Consider the following 21,619-nt stretch of genomic DNA (forward strand, 5'->3'; position numbering starts at 1 on the left):
TTTAAGGTGAGCTCTACATTCAATATTTCTCATGAATTGTTGAGAAAACTTTGTTATAGTACAACAGAAATGGAGGAGGAGGATAAACCTCGAGGGCAGTTTTTTGTAATTTAATTGTTTAGCTAGTGGTGTAGCTTTCTTGTTTAAGTTATGTATCCCATATTTAAATCCTTGATTGCTACCCACTAGTAAAAAATAATGTGTGATGATCATATTAGATATTCGATCCTTCACTTTTGATGTCATCTTGAGGAAAATGTTTCTTTTTATGTTTGAACTGTCCCTAGAAATTCAATTTTGTTATGGAGATCACTCTGGAATTTCCCAGCGAGTTAAACACTTAGTTTCAATAAAGGATTTTCTTCTTCCAGCGGGGGAAATGCTACTCAGTATGATTAATTTATTTGGTTTTCAAGGCCTTTGATCAAGATGCGCCGTCTATTATGATTCATATCTTTGGTCTCTAAAGCTTCTGCTCAAGATGCACTATCTTTGGATTTCTTTATACAGGCTGTAGAGAAAGATCATTCTCTGAAGAGTTGGATTTGCTCAAGGTTTAAGAAATTAAGTGAATCAGCTTCCTCTCAAGTTGTTTCAGATATTTCTGCAGTTCTTGAAGGAATATTGCAGTCTTTCTTGGATGAAATGAAGGCAGAAAAACTTCATGATGATGGTGATGAGGATGGTTTGGATACTGCAAAGTATGCTAGTGAGTACTTGGGTCATGAGCTATCTGCTCAAAAAGTAACTCAAGTTTCTGTAAGCCCAGCAGTTCCTCTGGGATCAATTCACCGTTCCAGTATGAGTTCAAATACTAATAGTGGTGAGCGTAGGTCTGTAGTTTTCGATTCTAAAGAGTCTGGAGATTTAACGAATACTAGGCCTTCTGTGCATATGGAGGTCTATAACCAGCAGATTCTTTCACCTATTGCTAGAACACCATCGAACTTGAGAAGTAGTTCATCTGATGGAGGACACCATGTCATGATGGAGAATCACCGAATTGTTAATGTGGACCGTCCTCTACCAGCCTCAAGATCATCAACAGGAGGCATGAGTTGTTCCATGGAGTCACCTATGCAGCGTTTGCCACTGTCTCATTCTTCCACAAATCAAGTGATTTGGTACACTGATGGAGACTCAGCTGCAGCAGACATCTTTCCCGCTTCAAAACAGCTATGGTTGGGGTCTTTAGGCCCTGATGCATCTGAAGTTCTTGTCAGACATAAGTTTGAGATGTTTGGTCCAGTAAATCAATTTGCATTCTTTGCATTCAAAGGTTTTGCTTTGGTTGAGTACCAAAACATTATGGATGCGGTGAGAGCCAGGGAAATCATGCAGGGAAATTCTCTTTGGGGTGCTGGTCTTCGAATAAAATTCTTGGATAGAGGATTTGGTACTAAGGGGGCTATAAATGGTGTTGCTGTTGGTTCTAGTTGCTATATTTACATTGGAAGTGTTCAGAGCCACTGGATGAAGGATGATGTCGTGCATGAGCTGAGAAAATCACTTCAAAAAGGTCCTCGGATGGTTACTGATCTAGGCAGCGAAGGAGCATTGCTGATGGAGTTCAACACACCTGAGGACGCCACAATTGCGATGAATCATCTGAGGCACTGGCGTAAGGTAAGGAGTGACTGCGTTCAGCCCTTAGGTCCAACTAATGCTTCCATGCGTACTGAAGGTATAAGACCTAGCTCTACATCTGTTTATGTTGGTACGGGAAGCAATTTTTGTGCCAATAGTACTGTTGGGCCATCTCACTTCCAGAACGTGCTTGAGAACCATTCTGACAGTCATGTTCCAAGAATATCACATCTATCTTCGTTGCTTTCACAGTTGAGCACCAAATATAATGTCAAATATGATCCTGGCTATAATAGTCATCATGTACCAGGGAATTGTGAAACTGGATTCTTGGGAGGAGATTCAATGCAGACAAATACACTACGGATTAGCATTCCAAATGGTAGCTCCTTGTTTATCACAGAAGATGAGCTTTTGGCTATTTGTAATCTTGCCATTGACAACAAAGGTTCTATCATCAGGTTAATGAGAGAAAATATGCCTATGGGTTCTTGTTGGCTAGTTGAATGCAGCAGCATGGATTCTGCAAATACTCTCCTGAAGAACCTTCGTGATTGTCCTGGGTTATTCTTCCAGATAGAATTCAGGTATGTGATCGTATCCTCCCCCCCACCCCACACGCACACCAAAAAAAAAGGAAAGAATTCCGTATGTAATTTATTCAAGCTACTTGTCAGGTTTTAATTCACCCGGCACTGATATCCTTAAATTACTTATTTTTCTAGTCAGATGCTATTTGATAGTTTGTTATAGTTTTAAAGTGAATTTAATTTCTGTACTCCTCCTGTCTTTCCCACTCAGACAGGGAACAAGTTTCTTGTTTCTGGATGATCTTGTCCTGTTGAGTATTTAGTTATCAAAATCTGCCTTGTTAATTTTCCTTATATTTAAGATATGATTCACCACAGCTATCCTTCAAGAGTGTAGAATTTAAATAGGAAAATCATGTTTTGTAGGCCTAACTGTCTGTATCCTTTATACACCTGTGGTGAAAAGTGATACACTCTTATTTGGACAACCTAATACAGAAATCAAGTTTTTTGAATACTCAATTGGGACAATCCCTTGCTGATCAATAGTTTGAGTGTGACATTACTACATTAACCATTTCTGCTTGAAGATAACACTGTAAGATTTGGAGCATAACCTGGATATCATTGGTTATATATCTCGTTGATTCTATAGCTTTTGAAACCGTAGCATAAATTATATCTGCGCTGAAGCTTGTAGTGTTTAATTTTCCTCATGATGATGAATAGTAGCTATTAATTTGTAAAGTGGTAGCAAATTTTAAAAAAAGATTGTGAAGTGCTAACAAAATCAAAGTACATAAGAGAATTCTTACAATGTCGAACTAGTCTTTGGCTTCATCTTTATCTTTTTCATGTTGTATAGATTAGTCATTGGTGAGCTGATGGTTTAGACGACTGTGGTTGAGCCCCATGCATATCTTGTATGCATATTTTGATACAACTTCTTGTGCTATCAGTGAGATACTAATGATATATGCACATATACATACAGCATAATTAAATGAATAAAAGTACTGAAAAGTATGCTCTATCTAACAATTTAAGCTTTTAGATGAGATGGTCCACTCTTTATCGAAAGAATTTTCATGTGTTTGGCACGTAAAAAAAGAATTAGGCCCGCACTTGAGGGGCTGTTACGAAGCCTTAATTAAGTGAATAAAAGTTTGCTCTCTCTAACCTTGCCTCCCTTATCTTGTCCACCACGGAGGTTACTTCCACCTTGCCCCGAATATCCGTACTGTTAATCCTATCTTTCCTAGTATGTCCACACATCCATCTCAATATCCTCATTTCGCTACCATCATCTTCTGGATGTGCGCGTTCTTAACTGATCAACATTCTGTCTCATACAATATAGTTGATCTGACAACTTCTCTATAAAAGTTACCTTTAGGTCTTGGAGGCACATTCTTATCACACATGACATTGGATGTGAGCCTCCATTTCATTCACCCCACTCCAGTACTATGTGTAACATCATTGCCAATCTCCCCATTTCCTTGGATTTCCTATCTTGGGGATGACCTGTGTATCAATACTCACTTCCACATCTGCCTTGTGAGTTACCTCATTGAACTTGCACTCCAAGTACTCTAGTGCAAGTACTCTGTCATAGTCTTTCTCAACTTAAATCCTTTAGATTCCAGGGTTTGTTTCCAAACCTCCAGCCTATCATTAACTCCGCCGCTAGTCTCACCAATCAAAATGGGAAACAACTACAATATAATGTCTTATTCAATACTAAAGTGTTATTAAGATAAACCAAGGGTATTGATTTTTAACTGATGATTTTTGGAATCAATCCAACGATAGAACTCCTTTTGGCCTTTGCAGCAACCCTCCATTTAATTTATCTGAAGGAGCATCTACTTGTCACGACAACTGCTTACATACTTCTTCCATTTCGTGTGATAGCCCTTCTTGCTTCTTGCCTTAGCCACCTTTTTGCATTCGCTACCTCCTCAAATCTTTTTTCCTATCACTTGAATGTGATCAGCTACTCAGAGCTCTTTTTGGCTCTACAAGGGAAAAAATGGATGCTATGTTACAAGTTCAAATTTACCTCCTTACCTCTTCGCACTCTACCCTTTACAATCTCTCCCCTTACTCTGAATTGGGAATGGGTGGTGGAATGTCACTTTTATGGAGTAAATGGGAGATGCCATGACAGGAGAAGAGGGGTCGGACATTGGAGGATGATGTAAGAGATGAAGGCAATATTAAGCATCACATTTCGATTGAGGTTCATGTACATGAGAGATGTCAGCAGCAATTTCACATATTGAATATTGCACGAATAAAATGACGGAATTACTTTAAAATGTGGAAGAGTGCAACACCACTTCTCAAATTGTTTTTCTACATTCGAGGTTTGATTCATAAGTTCAATAGTCAGTGCAGACTTTATCTATACCTAATTTTTTTTAAAAAATAATAGTAACTTTTCAATTCGTAACACTCGCTTGTTCTCTCTCTTTTGGTTCCTGTATACCTAGAAAGCTTCACGCTATATTAATAGCTTTTAAATGTCTTACTCCATGAATCATGATCTGAGCTTAACTATTGAGCTTCTCCTCCACTTGTTCTAACAGTCACTCTGGCCAGCATCATATTCATGTTCCTGTAAAAAATGAAGGTAGTATTCTGGAGCTGACATCACCCAGACTAAATCCAGAGCAAGGCAGCATGTCTCATGCTGGATATGCATTTCAGTCAAACTGGACACATGTAGCAAGCAGAGGGATGCCCGAAGTTGGTTCTAGAAAAAATGATATGATGATTCCAGTTCCATCCCCGAGAGGTACTTCTCCGTTACTCTGTTGTGTTCTTTCCTATAGTAGTTTGATGCTCATTATCATTTGTTCTCCTGGTGATTTGTGCAGGTAATCATATATTCTCTGGTGCTGCTAATGACATGTGGATGCACAGGAAATCCGAAGCAGAGATACATTCTAGACCGGGAATCGTTGCCTGCAATCCTGCACCTCCTCAAGCGCCGCCTCTTAGACCACTACAGCCTCTTCAAGGACCTCCTACTGTGCCACCGCCTGTTCAAGCACTTCCTCCTGCTGCCCCACAGCCAATCCAAGGACCTCTTATTGCTCCACCACATCAAGCACAACCTCCGACTTTTGTGCGCCCAATGTATTTCCCCCCAAGTGGGTGGGATTCACGTGGTTTGAACCATAACTTGCCCCCAAATCCAATTCCACCCGGTGCAATGCCTACTAATCTTCATCATTGTTCAGCTGCACCGCCATTTGTACCTGCTTCTGTGACTCCACTGTCCCAAATACAAGGCACCTCCATGCCACCATTTGACCATATGTTTGCTGTGCCTGTTGTTCGACCACCAGTGACGTCTTTACCACCACAACCACCACCTCAGCTTGACCCATTACCCCCATTACCTCCACCTGTCTTGCAGCCTCCATTACCTTCATCCCCACCCCCACTACCTTACCCTGACCCACCTAATATTCCTCCTCCACCTAGTTCCCCGCCTCCTCTCCCGCCTGCACTATCTGAACCTTCAAATTCAGAAAGTTCTAAACAATATTTGCAGTGTCAGTGGCAGGGCTCCTTGAGTAAAAGTGGAGTTCATTACTGCACGATTTATACCCAAAGAGTAGAGTCAGATATTTGCAGGTATCCAAATGCCAGTGCTGAGCCCACAGAGTAAGGACTTCAGTTCCTTTGATGTTCTGACACTTGATTTTTAAATATTCTATTTTTTTAAAATTGGATACCTGTGCAGATGGCCTGTGAAGTTGGATATGACCAAACGCACTGATTTTCGGCATGTCAGATCAACATTTTGTAGTACACCACCCCACAAAGTGAGTCTTGAACATTATGAAGGAAAATTCTGCATATCATATTTAAATAGCATATATTAGCACCTTTTGATGATTGCTATTGTCATCTCTATCATATATTGTTAGGCTATACTGTTTGTATACGTGCCAGTTCTTGCTCATTTTTTTAGAGATTAAAATGATCCATGACTTACATTCTTTTTCAAATTAATGTGTAACAGAAGGAGATATGCTGGTTGCTACCTTCTTCTCCAGTGGACCATAAGGGCGTAAGTTGATCATGCTCTCCGTTCAGTTTTCATTACCAGTGAATGTAGTCATGATGTATGCAATAGATAGTAGATGGGAAAATGTCTGAGTATCTTCCAGATTTACTTGGTGTATATACCTTGTTTTGTGCGTGTGTTATCACCTAAAATAGGAACTAGATGTAGTTGCCAATGAAAATCATTTCAGAGGATTCAGATATAGGATTTTGTGTTCTTTTTTTCCCCAGCTGTTTGCTTAAATAATTAGTCCTGTGTCCAACTTTTCCCAATAGGTCTATCCATGACTTGCAATATTTGTTCAGATATGGAACTAAGGAGATTATTTCTCCATATATTTTTTACTTTTCAGTGTTATAATTTTTGCAATGACTGCTCACATATTGTAACTGGAGCTGCTGGTTTAGAGGACTTAAATGTCAAAGCTTGCTTTTTTGCAGTTTCAAGATTTTGTAGCATACTTGAAGCAGAGGGAATGTGCTGGTGTAATTAAAATCCCAGCCGTAAACTCAATGTGGGCAAGGCTTCTCTTCATCCTTCCACAGTCATCTGATAACTGCTCTATGCTCTCAGTTGCACCTAATCCTTCTCTTTGTCTACTTGGTCTGGTGGTGCCTAAAGAGACAAACTCTGAATGCGTGTGATGCTAGTCTATGTGGGCAATACCGCATTGGAAAAAGGGTGGCATGCTGCTAGCCCAATGCTGCTGCTCGCCAGGTTTTGTTCAGTTTTTGACTATGATGTATCATAAAGGCATTTGTCAAGAGCTTTGGTGAATGTGCATGGATCATAAAGAAATTCATGACGCACAGCCAGTGCCGATTGGTAGTTGCAGCAAGCTTCGAATCTGATATGTATTATTGGGCAATAGATCAACTCCTCATTCTACTGCATCAACTGTTATCTAGTGTGAGATAGTTACTGGGAAGTCAATGTTACATTATTTAACTTTGTTGGTAACTCAGAAGATCATATTATTGATATTGCAACAAGATGGTGTTGTCAACTCAATGCAAGTTATATTGTAGGAGTCTTTTGTACTTAGAATCCGCTCAGCCTTTTTGTTTCTTGTTCTTTCTTTCTTTTCTCCATTAGTGGTGGAGGGATATGTTCTCATGTACATGTAAGCATAGTAGAGTATGGTTGTATGTGAGGTTTGAGATTATTTTTTTCCGGCACCAATGTTAACTATTTAGTGTGGATGGATTGCTGTTAAGCAGTTCTTGCTCTCCATAAGACGATTTAGTTGTGTAAATGTGAGTACCGGTTAAATGGGGTTGCATAAGACACATGTTTCGTTATTACACTTTTGAGTTCAGACTAGATAAAATCAAATTGTATTAAGGTCTCAAGTTCGAAACTCTTTGCCAGCGAAAGCAAGGGGTTTGCCTTTTGGGTCAACCTCGTTGCATCGGATTTGCTTTGTGCGGGTTACCTCTCTTGTGTGGTTTGCGAGTTATTGAATAAGTGCGGGGGTTTACCTGTGTGCAGTGATTGTGGATTTTTCTTGTCATAAAAAAAATGTTATAATTTAATGAAGAAAATGGAAATCAGATCAAATTGTCCGTCCATGATCCAACATATAGAATGGATGCGTGGAGTCGAAAGACGGGGAATGGATGAGAGGAATGGGGGTACGATATAGAATTAAGGGGTCGTTTGGTGTAAGAGATTAACATAGATAGTCTTGGAATAAAAAAATAGTTCAGGAATAAAATTTTGGTGTCTTATTTGGTTGACATAATGATGGTATAAGTTATCTCATCTTATTCCAGAATAATTAATTTTGGGATAACTTTTTTCTAAGCAAGCGATCTGTAAGAGTTCTTCCTAGTCTATTAATTTGTATACTACACCAATGGTAAAATGCCCGTCCGTAATCCAAACAGATAAAGGGCATGTTTGCTATGGAGGAAAATGTATTTTGGTTGGTTAAATTTTTTGGAAAATGTATATATTGTTTTAAAAAAATAAAAAATTTTAAAAATAAGGAAAATAACTTGCTTAATGGAAGTATGGAAATAAGTGATATTTCACATTGACAGTGTCCTCGCCACCTTCCAACACACTTCATCTTCACCCACCACCTCCTACCCTCCACCTTCATTCTCATGGTATATATATATATATATATATATATATATATATATATATATATATATACACACACACACACAAATGTTCTTAGAATAAATTTTTGTTTGCATACCGAGCACAAGAAAAGAAGTAAGAAATCCACTTATTTTTTCTAAATTTTTCATGAAAAACATTTCCCATCATACCGAACATACCCAAAATATATTTTCTCCGATCTATATTAGTTGTCTATTTTGCTCTTTACACGCCCTTTAAGAAATCATAAATAAGAAGGAAGTTTCACTAATTTATTCCTAAGAAACTTTTTTGACATTTTATAAATTTGTCTACACTTTCAAAAAGGAGTAACATCCGTAGTGGACAAGATGAAGGGCGAGACTAACATGGTTCACACCAGAAGATGCACATATGCCACAATAAGAAGGCGTGAATGGTTTGACTATGGTAAATTTGAGAAGAGGTAGATGTAGACTGAAAAAGTATTGGAAAGAGGTTATTAGACAAGATATGATACACGTGAAGCTTTGCGAGAACATGACCTTAGATATGATGTTATGAAGGTAAAAAATTAGGGCAGAATGTTAGTATATATTAGAATATTGTCTAGGTTTCTATATAAATATTGTTATTATTACTATGCTACTATTTTATTTTATTTTAAAAAAATATCGACAAGGAGGAGTTGGTAAAATGGTAAGCACCCTTTACTTCCAACGCAAAGGTTATGAATTTGAGTCACCAATGAAGCAAAAAGGATGAGAACTCCTAGGGAGGGTTAAAAAAGGGATAATTTCAAATATATACACAATAAACTAATTAGTTTACAATAAATATAACCATATTTTATTTACATAAAAAATAGCCAAACATAGGAAATATATAGTAACTATACAATATAGTTATCCCTTAAAAAAGATTATTTTATTTTTCAATTTTTTTATTACATGTTATTTTCTTTGCTTTAGTTGTTGTATTGTTTGTTGTTGCTATTCTCTTTTCATCATTAGTATTTCATTATTTGTTTTTTTTACTAATTTTGATACGCTTTATTTGAGTTGAACGTCTATGAAGAAAAATTCCTACATTCACAATAGGTGTAAGGTTGCATAAACATACTCTCTCCGTTTACTTTTCACTTATTATTATGTTAAACATATGTTTTCACTTTTACATCACTTTTAGCTTATTAAGAGAATTTTTTTTCTTCATAATTTACGCTGAGTATTAGTAAAGTTTTCTCCAAATCCAATTGAAGACCTAAAATTACATATCAATTAGTATGAATGTTATTTATTATTTATTTAGGATGTGTCAAGTCGAAAAGTGAATAAGCAGAAGTGAAAAAAATGGAATTTTTTGAAGTAAGGGCCAGAGCAAGCCGAGCAATTTCCATATTTCGTCGCTCCAATCCAGTTCGACGACGCTGAAGGAGAAAAAGACTGATCGCCTCTGTAATTTTGGCCGTTCACTTTCCTCAGGCAAAGTCAATAGTAATACATAACACAATTTTCCGACTATCTAAAATTATTATAGCTGAAGATATGTCGAATCGCTATAGTAACCAAAACAGGAACGAAAAAACTCAGAAGAAGTTTGCTCCAAAGAAGGAAATGAACAATTCTCAAACCCTAGCTAATTCCTTCAGGCAATCAGTTTCTATGAAATCCGAAGGAAATTCCAACGCCGTTAACTCCAGCAGCGCCGGTTCTTCTGCGGGAGAGCTCAAGAGTAGGGTTAGGATTGGAGAAAGTGGCGCCTGGGTTTCCGCTGCTATTCCTAGTGGAAATTTCGTGGATTATTTGCCTCAGGATGAGGCTGTAGCAGCTGGGCTTGGAGCCGATGAAGGTGCATTGGATCCCGTGGAGTCGCAGCGTGTGGTTGATGTTTTGAACAGGGAGTTATGTAGGTTACTGAAGATGAATGCAAGAGATTTCTGGCGAGAAGGTAACTATTTTTCTATAGCTTTGTGAAATCTGGTTTTTCTTTATGTAAAATTTCTACTCTTTGTGGTTTTGATTGATGAGTTTCATTTGAATTATTAATTGTGATTCCTATGATTTGATTAAGGAATGAAGGTAGCCTTCTTATTTTTTATTATTGAAGAAAGATAAGTGATTTATGATGTTTGAAGCCTTATGCTTGTCTGCATTTGGAAAAGAGATGCAATAAGCAATATTTAGTGAAGCAAACTTTTCATACAGCATTTCTGAGCAGTACTAATCTGATCTGTATTAAATCTAGTGAGGCAATTTTTTTTTATACAGTATCAGAAGCAAGCAGTAAAAGCATGCTAAGTAAACAGATGCATTTAAAAGGTCAATAATAAGCTGATTATAAGTTGCACAAGCTGTTTATGTTGTGCTGGAAAATGTTGGGACTGCCCTAGAAACACCCTCTTTTTCCTTATTCCACATTCGCTGCTAAAGACTAGAAAGCTATATCCCACAATTAATGTGTAGGGACCAAAATGCCTGGCCAGGTGAAAGAGATATTCAATCGGTGCTTATAGAAAAAATAAAAGGAAGAAAAAAATCTTCAACTGCGCATAATCCTTGAATCAGCAGTGATGAGAAATATTTCATTTGTCTCGCATTACGATAAGTTTTATTTATTTTATTTGTTGTGGGTAACTAACTGATACATTTGATCTGCTTAAAACCAACACCCAAAAGGGGTGCTCCCTTAATCCCAATTTATGTGAAGGTATTTGAGTGGCAACTGTGCATAGGTTTGAATTCTTTGTTGGTTTGTATATAGTGTTGCTGTACATTTATACCAATCTCTCCTGATTTCTGTGTCTACCAGTGGCCAGCGACAGTTCCCTTCACTCTTTTCTTGAAAGCTTTCTGAAGTTCAGGAGTAGGTGGTATGATTTTCCATATCGAGGAGCCAGGGGTATAGTTGCTGGGGTCATTGTTGGAGAGTTTGAGCTCTGCCGGCGTATCTTTATGATCTTATATCGCATGTGAGTCACTTTACTTTCAAAGCATTTGATGCATCAAGTTGCATTCCCTATTCTGTGCCGTTTGATCTAAACAACTCTTATATGTAATTCAATTTCAGATCGTCAAATCGGGACCCTGGAGCTAAGACTGCTGATAGTCTTACTCAGAATGATCACGAAGGTGTGTGCCTGTCCCTGACTCGTTGCAGTTATTACTAATGACCTTTGTATACTTCAATTTAAATAATTGCTTGGTACTGTGGAGGTCAATTTAAGCCCTGATGTGTACTTTTGTAATGAACTCTGCAAATAAAATGTTTTATGCACTACCTTTCCTTATATTATGCCTAGTCTCATCACAATCATGATCAGGAAGATCATGAATTTCAGAAAATGGCAATACTACCTATGAAGTCTCAGGTAGAAACATTGTTTAGTTTCCATTACCTCGTGTAATAGTGGCTAACAAGTTTAATCAGCAAAGTTCCTTTGCAATATTATACATGAGAAAAATTAAACATGAATGATTTATCTGATTCTAGCTCCCTCTAGAGCAACATCCCAGATCCATTTTTATGGTTTAATAGGAATATTATCATCTCTAAGACCCCTAAAATGTCAATGTCCATTTCTAATCGTATAGCACAAGAGGATTAGATTTTGCAACTCCAAATCTTGCCTTTTCTGATTTGTCAACCGTTTTTGTATTTTAGAAATCAAAGTTAATCAAAACTTGCCATATTCACTAGTAATGGTTCTTGTCCCTGCAAGCCATTGAATAATATGCATTGTAAAAAGCCTGATGATGTATCTCTCTCTAATTATCTTTTGAAATTATATTCGAGTGCACAATGTTCAGTAATTGCACTTGTAGCCCTTTTGCAGGAGAAGAAGTTGCTTAATTTACCGAAGTTGTTAGACGTATGTGCCATATATGGTCATGAAAACGAAGATCTGACAAGAATATTGGTATTATTCACTGAACTGCCTTGTTGCTGAAATATTGATGATATGATTTATTGCTCTTTGGTTTCAGTTTTATCTTGCGTCATAAGACACAAATCCTGATGGTGAGCCAACATATCTGACGTATTATTCTGCTTCTTATGGTAGGGAGAAATAGTGTTTCAGTTCGGAACCTTTTCCCTTTCTTTGTATCCTTCTGCTATCTCCCTTTCGCCACTTAAATGTAGAAATATAAAGGATAAGAAATATAGATGGATCACCTGCAAATTGATAGAAGGACCAACTTTCAACTTCAGAAGTTTCATCAGCGAATTGGCCTTGAATTCCAATTTCAACATTTCAGGCACACTCTGTAAAATATAAACATCTGAGGAAATAAATTCCATAGTTGTTTTGTATAGTGGTTCGTAAAATTGAAGGGGTTGGAGAACTTGGAGGAAACTAACACACAAACAGAGTATCAAAATTGCCTCTTGAGCCATATCACATGGCAGTTTTATCTCTTGTCTAGCTAAGAGATAGCTTCACAAGAAGTCATATATGAAGAGAAAATCTAGAAACCGTCTATGTAAAATTTGGAACTCTCTGCTTAGATGCTTTTACAAGTAAAACTCCTATCTATGAGTTGTTTATCCTGATGTATAAAAATATAAAGAACTTTTGGTACTTTTTATTTTAACAATATTGGTCTGAGATGAGTTTAAATAGAGCAACTTGGTCAATGAGGATTCACATAACCAACTCCAACTTGTTTACAAGTGAGGCATAGTTGTTAGATGCTTTTACAAGTTTTATGTATGCAATCATACTTTGGATAATGATCTATTGAAGGATGGATTAAAAATATCTAGTTGGAATTCAAATTATGATATTTAGATAGACACTATTTGTAGGTCTTCTGCATATCCCTGAAATGTTTCTTGTGGATTAAGTGTCAAGACTATTTTTATTGGGCTCATGACTTGGCCTCCTGACCCAAGAAGAGATGTAGTAGAGAGTTTTAAGTACCGCCTACTAGAAAATTCAATTTTTGTGTGGGGTTCAATGTCAAGTGCACGACCCGCTGCATCACAGTGCCTATTCATTTAGGCCTCAAATCTGACAAATGCTCTCTAATGGTGCAGATGGCAGCAATTGGGGCCTCATTGGTCTCTTATCACCAAATTCTACTACTAGAATTAAGTGTGGCACATGAAAACTGTATTCAGAAGATCTAGATGAATTGTCTACTTTTGGTTTTTTTCTTTTTGGTGTAAAAGGGTTTGATTAATGACTCTGAATAAGTGATAGATCAGATAGGATCTAACATAGATTAGAATGTACATTTTTTAATACTTTGTTACCATTTCTCAGAAGAAAAAAAACTGTGGAATTTCTTGCTTAAGCATTTCGGTGAAACCAAGTTTAGAAACAGTTTTTTTTTTGCCTTGATAAGCCAGTGCTTCTTATTGCCATTTCTGCTCTGTGTCTGCTTTTCCTGATTCATCCAAGTTTCTTCTTCTTTATTATCAAGGATGCTAATGGATATTCAGATTCCCTGTTGCTGACTCCTGTCTGTATCTATGTTGTTCAGGTCATCAATGCCATAAAGTCACAGCCATGGATCCATGATGATCTTTCATCTGTTATTACACACTTTCTTAGCATTGTGCAGACTATGTATGAGAGGTGTAGCTCATCGTTAGAGGTATTCTTTCTTTAATGGACTTTACTCTTAATTTTCTCTTAACATTTGTGAGAAATATAGGAGAAAAATATTATTGAATTGTGTCTCTACATTATTACACAAAGACCCTATTTATAGACACTACAATACAATCCTTTACTAAGTAGGATACTATTTACTATTTCTATTCCTATTCCTATTCTAACTAGGATTGTATATACCTATTTCTATTCTTACACTCCCCCTCAAGCTAGTGCATACAAGTCATATGTACCTAGCTTGTTACAAATGTAATTAATACGAGGACCAATGAGGGATTTGGTGAGATGTCTGCAAGTTGATCACTCGACTTCACAAAATTGACAGTCAATCTCAATGTGCTTAGTCTTCTCATGAAATACTGGATTTGATGCATAATGTCGATAAAACAGAGAGTGATAAATTCCTGAATTGCAGTGTTGAACTTTCCAAACCAAGCTTGAGAAGATTGTTTCAAATCATAGAGTGACTTACACAATTGAAAAGGCTATCAGACTTCCCCTGAGCAACAAAATCAAGTGGTTGCTCCATATAGATTTCTTCCTCGAGATCGTCATGGAGAAAAACATTCTTAATGTTCAACTGATTAAAAAGCCAATCACGACAACCATAGATAGAGAAAGAATGTGTTATTTTAGCCACGAGAGAAAATATCACTCTAATCCAGCCCAAATATCTGAGTATATCTTTTTTTGGGCAAAAGTAATCGTAAACTGGCTGGAACATGCTCATGTGCCTGATTATTAGATTTGATGGTTGAAAGTGGTCATAATCTGAGAAATAAAATTATATGGGTAGGGTCGGAATGATGGCACGACCCTATTGAGAAAGAAACTTGTATGGATATAGTTGGATTGACGGCACAACCCTACTGAAAAAAGAATTATATGGGTAGGATCGGAATGATGGCACGACCCTACGCAAATCAAATTTGAGGAGTCACGGGAAAGATGCATGGAACTACGGAAATCAAATCTGAGGAGTCACCGAAAAGACACGGTTCTATGCAACTCAGGTATGAGAAAGTAGTTTTGAAAAATTCACAGTACTATGCAAATTAAATATGAGAAGTAGTCCAGAGAGATGCATGGTGCTACGCAAATCGAATATGAGAAAGTAATCACCGAAAAAATGGCACAGTGCTACACAAATTAGATAAAAGAAAGTAATCACCGAAAAGATGGCACGGTGCTACACAAACTAAATATGAAAAAATAGTCACCGAAACGATGGCATAGTAATACACAAATTAGATATAAGAAAGTAGTCACCGGAAAGATGGCACGGTGCCACACAAACAATGACGCATATGGGGTTGCACAAAACAACCCTAGAAGGTCACCGAAAAATGAAGCACGGTGACCTGTCTGACTGAGTTTTCTTTCCCTGAATATGGGGTTCATGTATGTATCATTGGCCCTACTTTTGTTAACATAACCAATGGTCAGACCGGCGGCATATATGGGTCATAGCTGTCCGCCGGCAACGGAAGCTTTTTTTTTTATTTTCAACCAAGATCGTAGAAGCTCTGATACCATGTGAGAAATATAGGAGAAAAATATTATTGAATTGTGTCTCTACATTATTACACAAAGACCCTATTTGTAGCCACTACAATATAATCCTTTACTAAGTAGGATACTATTTACTATTTCTATTCCTACTACTATTCGTATTCGTATTCCTATTCTAACTAGGATTGTATATACCTATTTCTATTCTCCCAACATTTTCTTTTAAAAAAATCTTTACATAGGGATTTTGGGTAAAGGGAAGGGTAAAGGGGGTAATTGGAATCGAACCCTCATCTATTGTGTTAGACAATTCATTAAATTACCGCTAGACCAAGTCTTGGTGGTAATCTTAATCCAATTAAAGTGTCAATGAATTATCCAACACTGATTTATGCTTTGTTTCTCTTATTTAAATTTGATATATTAGACATTCCTCGTTCTTCTTTGCTTTCTACGTTGCATGTTCGTGTACTTCCTTTACCAGAGAGGTTTCTAATTGTATATATCTCACATGCTTTTGTATAGAGTACAAACTTCTTTTGTTAACTAGAAACTTGCATCTCATTGTTTGTCCAAAAGGCGTACGTGTATAAATTCAAGGTTTCCCTCTTGTTGTTTTGAGCTATATCTCAGTGAAAGGTTGAAAGATTGCAGAACACATATACTTGGCATTTTTAGATCTCAGCAACCTGTCATCTTCATTGGTTTTAAAACGCCAAAAGCAACTAATGAATATATCATTTGATTTACTTTCTCAAGATAAAGAATATTTTCATTTTACTTTATGGGAAAAGTATATTCTTGAATAGGTAATATCTTTTGGGGTCTATGACGAGCTATTGGTTTGATTTTTTTTTAGAGTATGTTGAAGACATAATTTAGTATATAAAAGTGTGCTCTCCCCAAACTTTTAGATGAAATGCTCACACACTTCAACATGGTATCAGAGTAATAAGAGGTCTTGGTTCAAGTCTAATCGTCACCCATTATCAGAAATAATTTTCACATACTTGGTTGATGAAAAAGAATCAAGCTTGCGAGCGTGTGGAAGTCATGATTATTTAAATACTTGGTTCAAGTCTAATCGTCACCCATTATCAGAAAGAATTTTCACATACTTGGTTGATGAAAAAGAATCAAGCTTGCGAGCGTGTGGAAGTCATGATTATTTAAATAATGTGCTCTCTCTAAAAGTTTAAGCTTTTAGATGAGATGGTCACACATTTCAATAGAGTGCTTATGTGTTATCTTTAGATGTTTATGGAGTGGTGTACTTGTAGAGAAACGATAAATGCAGTTGTCTTTGCTTAGTATATGTGGTCCATTTACGACCATGGTTCTAGTTTGATGAACAGCTTGAGCCAATCTAGATGTAGGTTGATGTACATCCTCTTAAATGTGGGTTTTCATAAGGATGCTTGCAATTGCAAAAGAGTTCTTGCAAAGGGTTATCCAAAGTCATACAGGATTAACTTTTATATGGCTGCAGGTTTTATTTTCCTCCGGTCACTTTCAAGATCATGGGCACAGTCGACTTCAAACAGACTATCTAGAGGTGAGTTTATTTCCTGATGAGCAGTAAGATAGTTCACGCATGTGTATATATCTGTGTGTGGGTTTCTTTTGTTTGAACAAGGATACAATGGAGAGAATAGTATTTTAACTTTAGTACAAATGAGAACATTCCTTCACCTCCGCCAAATCTTGAGACAATTGCACCAAGTAGTTTGTTATGGTTTTTTGGGTGGGGGTGGGGGGGATTATCCATTGTATGCGTTTACCTTCAACTTTCTTGTCAGTAGTGTGCGTGGAATTGTTATTTTTTTATTGTACGCAGTGTTATATTTGCACCTGCAGGTGATGGATTTCTTAAATGATGCTGTGGTATCTATGGATGCGTTTGTCAATGCGTATAAGCAAGCATCCATCTACTTCTGCTGTCCTGTTGAAATGAGGTACTAACCCTTTGGTTGACTTCTGTTGCATCAATATGTGTAATGTGTAAATACTACCAATGAATTGCTGGGTTTATGCACTTAAAATCTCAATGTCTTGCTCTAGAATACAGAACTCCTTATTGCAGAGTGACTTTAACTTCTCTCCAGTTATCTGTCTCTGATAATTTGCAATTTATTTGTTATCTTTCATGCTTTCCATGCTTAAACCTTGTGAGTTGCACTTTATTATTGGCAATTTGGGTAATTTATGTTCTCATTACCTGCCTGTGGATTAATTGTTTTTGTGCTTATTTGTGGTAGGCACAACAAAGTTCATATTCATTAGCGTCTTTTGTCTATGCAGTCATGGGAATGAGGAGGTGCTTACTACCCTTGCAAGATTGCATAATTCATTGCTGCCCTCTTTGCGGCGGGGTTTCCACATAATTTTAACCTCCGGAGAGAAAGGTTTGATGGAGTCATCTAATGAAATGCGCTCAAATGTTTTTGTCAGTCTCAAAATGTTATCCACAAGGATAGTAAATTTTGGTTGGAAGCTACTGTACTTGTGCTATTTAAGTGATGACGCTTTTGTTGAAAGTTCTCCGCTTCCTGCTACCATGAAAATGTTCCCTACCAATGTGGAGGATCCTGCTATAAGAGCAGATATATTAGTGCAGTCAGTGAGGGATATCAGTGGAGATTACTCACAGGCTCTAGAGGGCCATAGCAAAGGCACATTTCTCCAAATCATTGACAAAAATCACAACATAATGAGCAGAATTGAGTTACTGCGGAATACAGGTAATAGCTGAAACTGATGTGTAGATTCAGCTATGGGTCATAGATTCCAAATTAGAGCATGCATGACAGAAAGAAAATGGAACATATGAAACTCTTTTTGGAGTGAATAACATTTTCTGTGATTGAAGATTTAGCAGAAAATGCCAGAAATCTGCTACATATCTACGTGTGTTCTCTCTTTATATGGCTTGTAAATATTTTAGTTGAGAAACTTAAGCCTCTATTCTTTCTTTAATCCTTTTGAGAAACTTGAACCCCACTTCTTTCTTCCTCCGCTTCTTACTCTTGTCTGAAGTCTCATGTCTCTGCTTATTCTTCATTTCACTCATGCATGTTCGTGGTTTAAAAATGAAATCTAAACTGATTTAGTCTCATGCAGGGTGGATATCCATGGATGATGATCAATTCAAGTTTCTGTCGGGGATCACGATACACCCAGTAGAAGATAATATTGGAAGGGCAGCCCATCCGGCAGCCTCCGAAAAAGACAACCGACCACAGGTTGATGAAGACACTGCCATTATGGAGTCAAAAATAAGTCAAATAAAAGACCTGTTCCCTGATTATGGAAAAGGTTTCTTAGCTGCTTGTCTTGAAGTATATAACCAGAATCCTGAAGAGGTCATTCAAAGGATTCTTGAGGGTGCCCTTCATGAGGAATTGCAGTCTTTGGACGTCTCCTTGGAGAAAATACCACCACCCAAATCTGGTGTTGCATCCATGGCCAGAAATGACAAAGGTAAAGGGAAACTAGTGGAATCTGCGCCAATGCCCCCTAGAAACATTGTGCCCGCATTATCGCCTTACCAAGCTGTAGGCTCTTCTAATTCATCTATATCTTCAACTGGAAGATTTATCAGGAAAACAACCAGTGAAGAGCCTGCTTCCTTGACACTTGACTCTAGAGATGCAAAGGATTTGGCAAAAACCCTTGCACTTTCGTCACAACTCGAGTACGAAGATGAGTATGACGACTCATTTGATGACCTAGGCCTAAGTATTGATGATTCAGCATTTGAGGAAACTGAGAACCTCCAAGACAAGTCAAACTTCAGCCGTGGGAGAAATTCTGAAGTTGATAATGATAGCTCAGCTTCCAACGCTTCTAAATGGGGATCACGAAAGATGCCACAGTTTTACGTCAAAGACGGCAAGAACTATAGTTACAAAGTTGAGGGTTCTATTGCAGTGGCTAATTACAATGAAGCTTCTTTAGTAAATCAATCTCAGAAGGAGTTGATACACGGGCTGGGACGAGGTGGCAATCTTCCTTTGGGTGCAGTTAAACGGCTGACCGAGTCAAAGGAGGAGAAAGACGATGAGCCGGAATCAAATGAAATGGGTGGAAGGGGGAGAGGTCGAGGGTTCTTCAGAGGAGGAAGAGGTGGGAGAAGAAGAGAGTCAAACGAGGAGAAAGACGTTGAGCCCAAATCAAATGAAATGGGTGGAAGGGGAGGAGGTCGAGGGTTCTTCAGAGGAGGGAGAGGTGGGAGAAGAGGGGGAGAGTCAAATGAGGAGAAAGAGGATGAGCCGGAATCAAATGAGATGGGTGGAAGCGGGGGAGGTCGAGGGTTCAGAGGAGGGAGAGGTGGGAGAAGAGGAGGGGGTAGATCAAGTCATTACAGAAAGGACCAAGCCATGAAAAAACACTTTTCAGGTTTGACGGGCCATTGATATGGAAGCTTTCTTTACATGTCTACAAATTGTTGATAAGCCACCAGAAAAAAAAGACATTACCTTTTAGTTAACTTACATGAGTTTTCAACCGACTGTATACGTGATTCCCTCGGGGAAGAAATTTCACTTGGATTTTGTTTTCATCGAATACACTATAGTATATACCATGGCTCAAAGTTTCTTTGAATTTTCCGAGGCAATAAGAATGCTTATATACACCAACAATGCAGGTATTTATGAGATAAGGATTTAATATAATTGGAAACAGTCTATTAGGAGGTAAGGTCTGCTTATGTTTTTTTCTTTTCAAAACCCCATTTTGTGGGGTTACATAAGATAAGAACATGTTCCAAGTCAGTCTGTTGCAATTCTGCATAAGATAGGAGCAACCGCAGTGGAGTACTAATTTATTTTGGTTTTGAGAATTCTGGAGGGCTAATATTGCATGATTCAAAACTCGATGGATAAGGAATCCTTTTGTTACCCTTCTTCCATTGTAGGAATCGTGTATTCGAAATTAATTTATAAATGGATTAGTACACTTTGTTGGTTCATATGACTTTATAATTTTTTTTAATGTATGACACTTTTAATTTTAATATATTCTCTTGAATAACTTTTAAATAAAATAGAAAAAGAATATCATTAAATTAATTGCTTAATTCGAATGTATGTGTTCGACATTAGGTTAAAATAAGCATTGGAGCATGATATTTTATTGTTAATTAAGATACTTAAATAAATTACAAGTTATTATTTGATTTTATATAAAAAAAATTATTATCGAGTGTTATTTCTATTAACATTTTTTATTGTTTTATTTGAAAATATTGATGATAATTTTTCTTTTCAAAAAACTAATTAAACACCTATAAATATACAAAAAGATTGTAATATTGAGGAAATCAGGGCGAATCAATAGGAATTGTTCCCCGGGTTGTTGCAGACGTTTCTATAAAGGTTTTGCAAAAATAATTGATCGAAAGTCATGTCATCAAAAAATTAATGGGCTAACACTTACGAAAAACAGAGAAAATCGCCTAATTTCTATTAAATGGTCCCTAAATGCTTAAAAAATCATGTGGATCAAGGCGAGGCTATATGAATTATTTTTTCCAGGCCATTACGGACGATTCTTTAAAGCGTTTGAAAAACGAAGAAAATGAACTAATTCTTGTTGAGTGGCTCTTGAATTCTAAAAAACCCGCGTAGATCAGAGCAAGGCTATAAGAATTGTTTCCCAGGTCATTACAGACTATTCTATAAAGTTTTTGCAAAACAATTGACCAAAAGTCATATCACCAAAAAATTCATGAGCTCACACACATGAAAAACAAAGAAAATCGCCTGATTCTTATTGAATGACCTCTAAATGTTAAAAAAAAAACTGTGTGGATCAAGGCAGGGCTATAGGAATTGTTTCCAGGTAAACACACGAATTTGTAAGGTTTTACAAAAAATTGATCGAAAGTCATCACCAAAAAATTCATGGGCTAACATACAACAAATAGAGAAAATCGCTTAATTCTTGTTGAGTGGCCCCTAATGCATAAATAAATAAATTGCATGGATCAGGGCGAGGTTATAGGAATTGTTCTCCATGTCATTACAGACGATTTTGTAAAAGTTCTACAATAAAAAATTGGCTGAAAGCCATATAAGTAAGAAATTCATGGGCTAACACACACATGGAAAACGAAGAAAATCACTTAATTCTTATTGAGTGACCCTACATGCTAATAAAAGTTGTGTCGATCAGGACGAAGCTATA

At 37.1% G+C, this 21,619-nt stretch overlaps 1 protein-coding gene across 1 annotated transcript in view; it reads left to right on the top strand.

Annotated features, from left to right (window-relative positions):
* LOC129902459 (uncharacterized) overlaps positions 1–20,024 on the top strand; it is a 29,951-nt gene extending 9,927 nt beyond the window's left edge. The window contains 15 exon segments of the mRNA XM_055977699.1: positions 511–2,174; positions 4,712–4,920; positions 5,003–5,798; positions 5,878–5,959; positions 6,160–6,207; positions 6,645–6,885; positions 9,841–10,245; positions 11,107–11,266; positions 11,365–11,426; positions 12,120–12,214; positions 13,785–13,898; positions 16,920–16,985; positions 17,288–17,385; positions 17,732–18,171; positions 18,551–20,024. Of these exon segments, the coding sequence (XP_055833674.1) occupies positions 511–2,174; positions 4,712–4,920; positions 5,003–5,798; positions 5,878–5,959; positions 6,160–6,207; positions 6,645–6,885; positions 9,841–10,245; positions 11,107–11,266; positions 11,365–11,426; positions 12,120–12,214; positions 13,785–13,898; positions 16,920–16,985; positions 17,288–17,385; positions 17,732–18,171; positions 18,551–19,845 (5,775 nt within the window). The 3' untranslated portion in view covers positions 19,846–20,024.
* The last annotated feature ends 1,595 nt before the right edge of the window (positions 20,025–21,619 follow it).

This window comes from Solanum dulcamara, chromosome 9, assembly GCF_947179165.1.
Source record: "Solanum dulcamara chromosome 9, daSolDulc1.2, whole genome shotgun sequence".
NCBI lineage: Eukaryota > Viridiplantae > Streptophyta > Magnoliopsida > Solanales > Solanaceae > Solanum > Solanum dulcamara.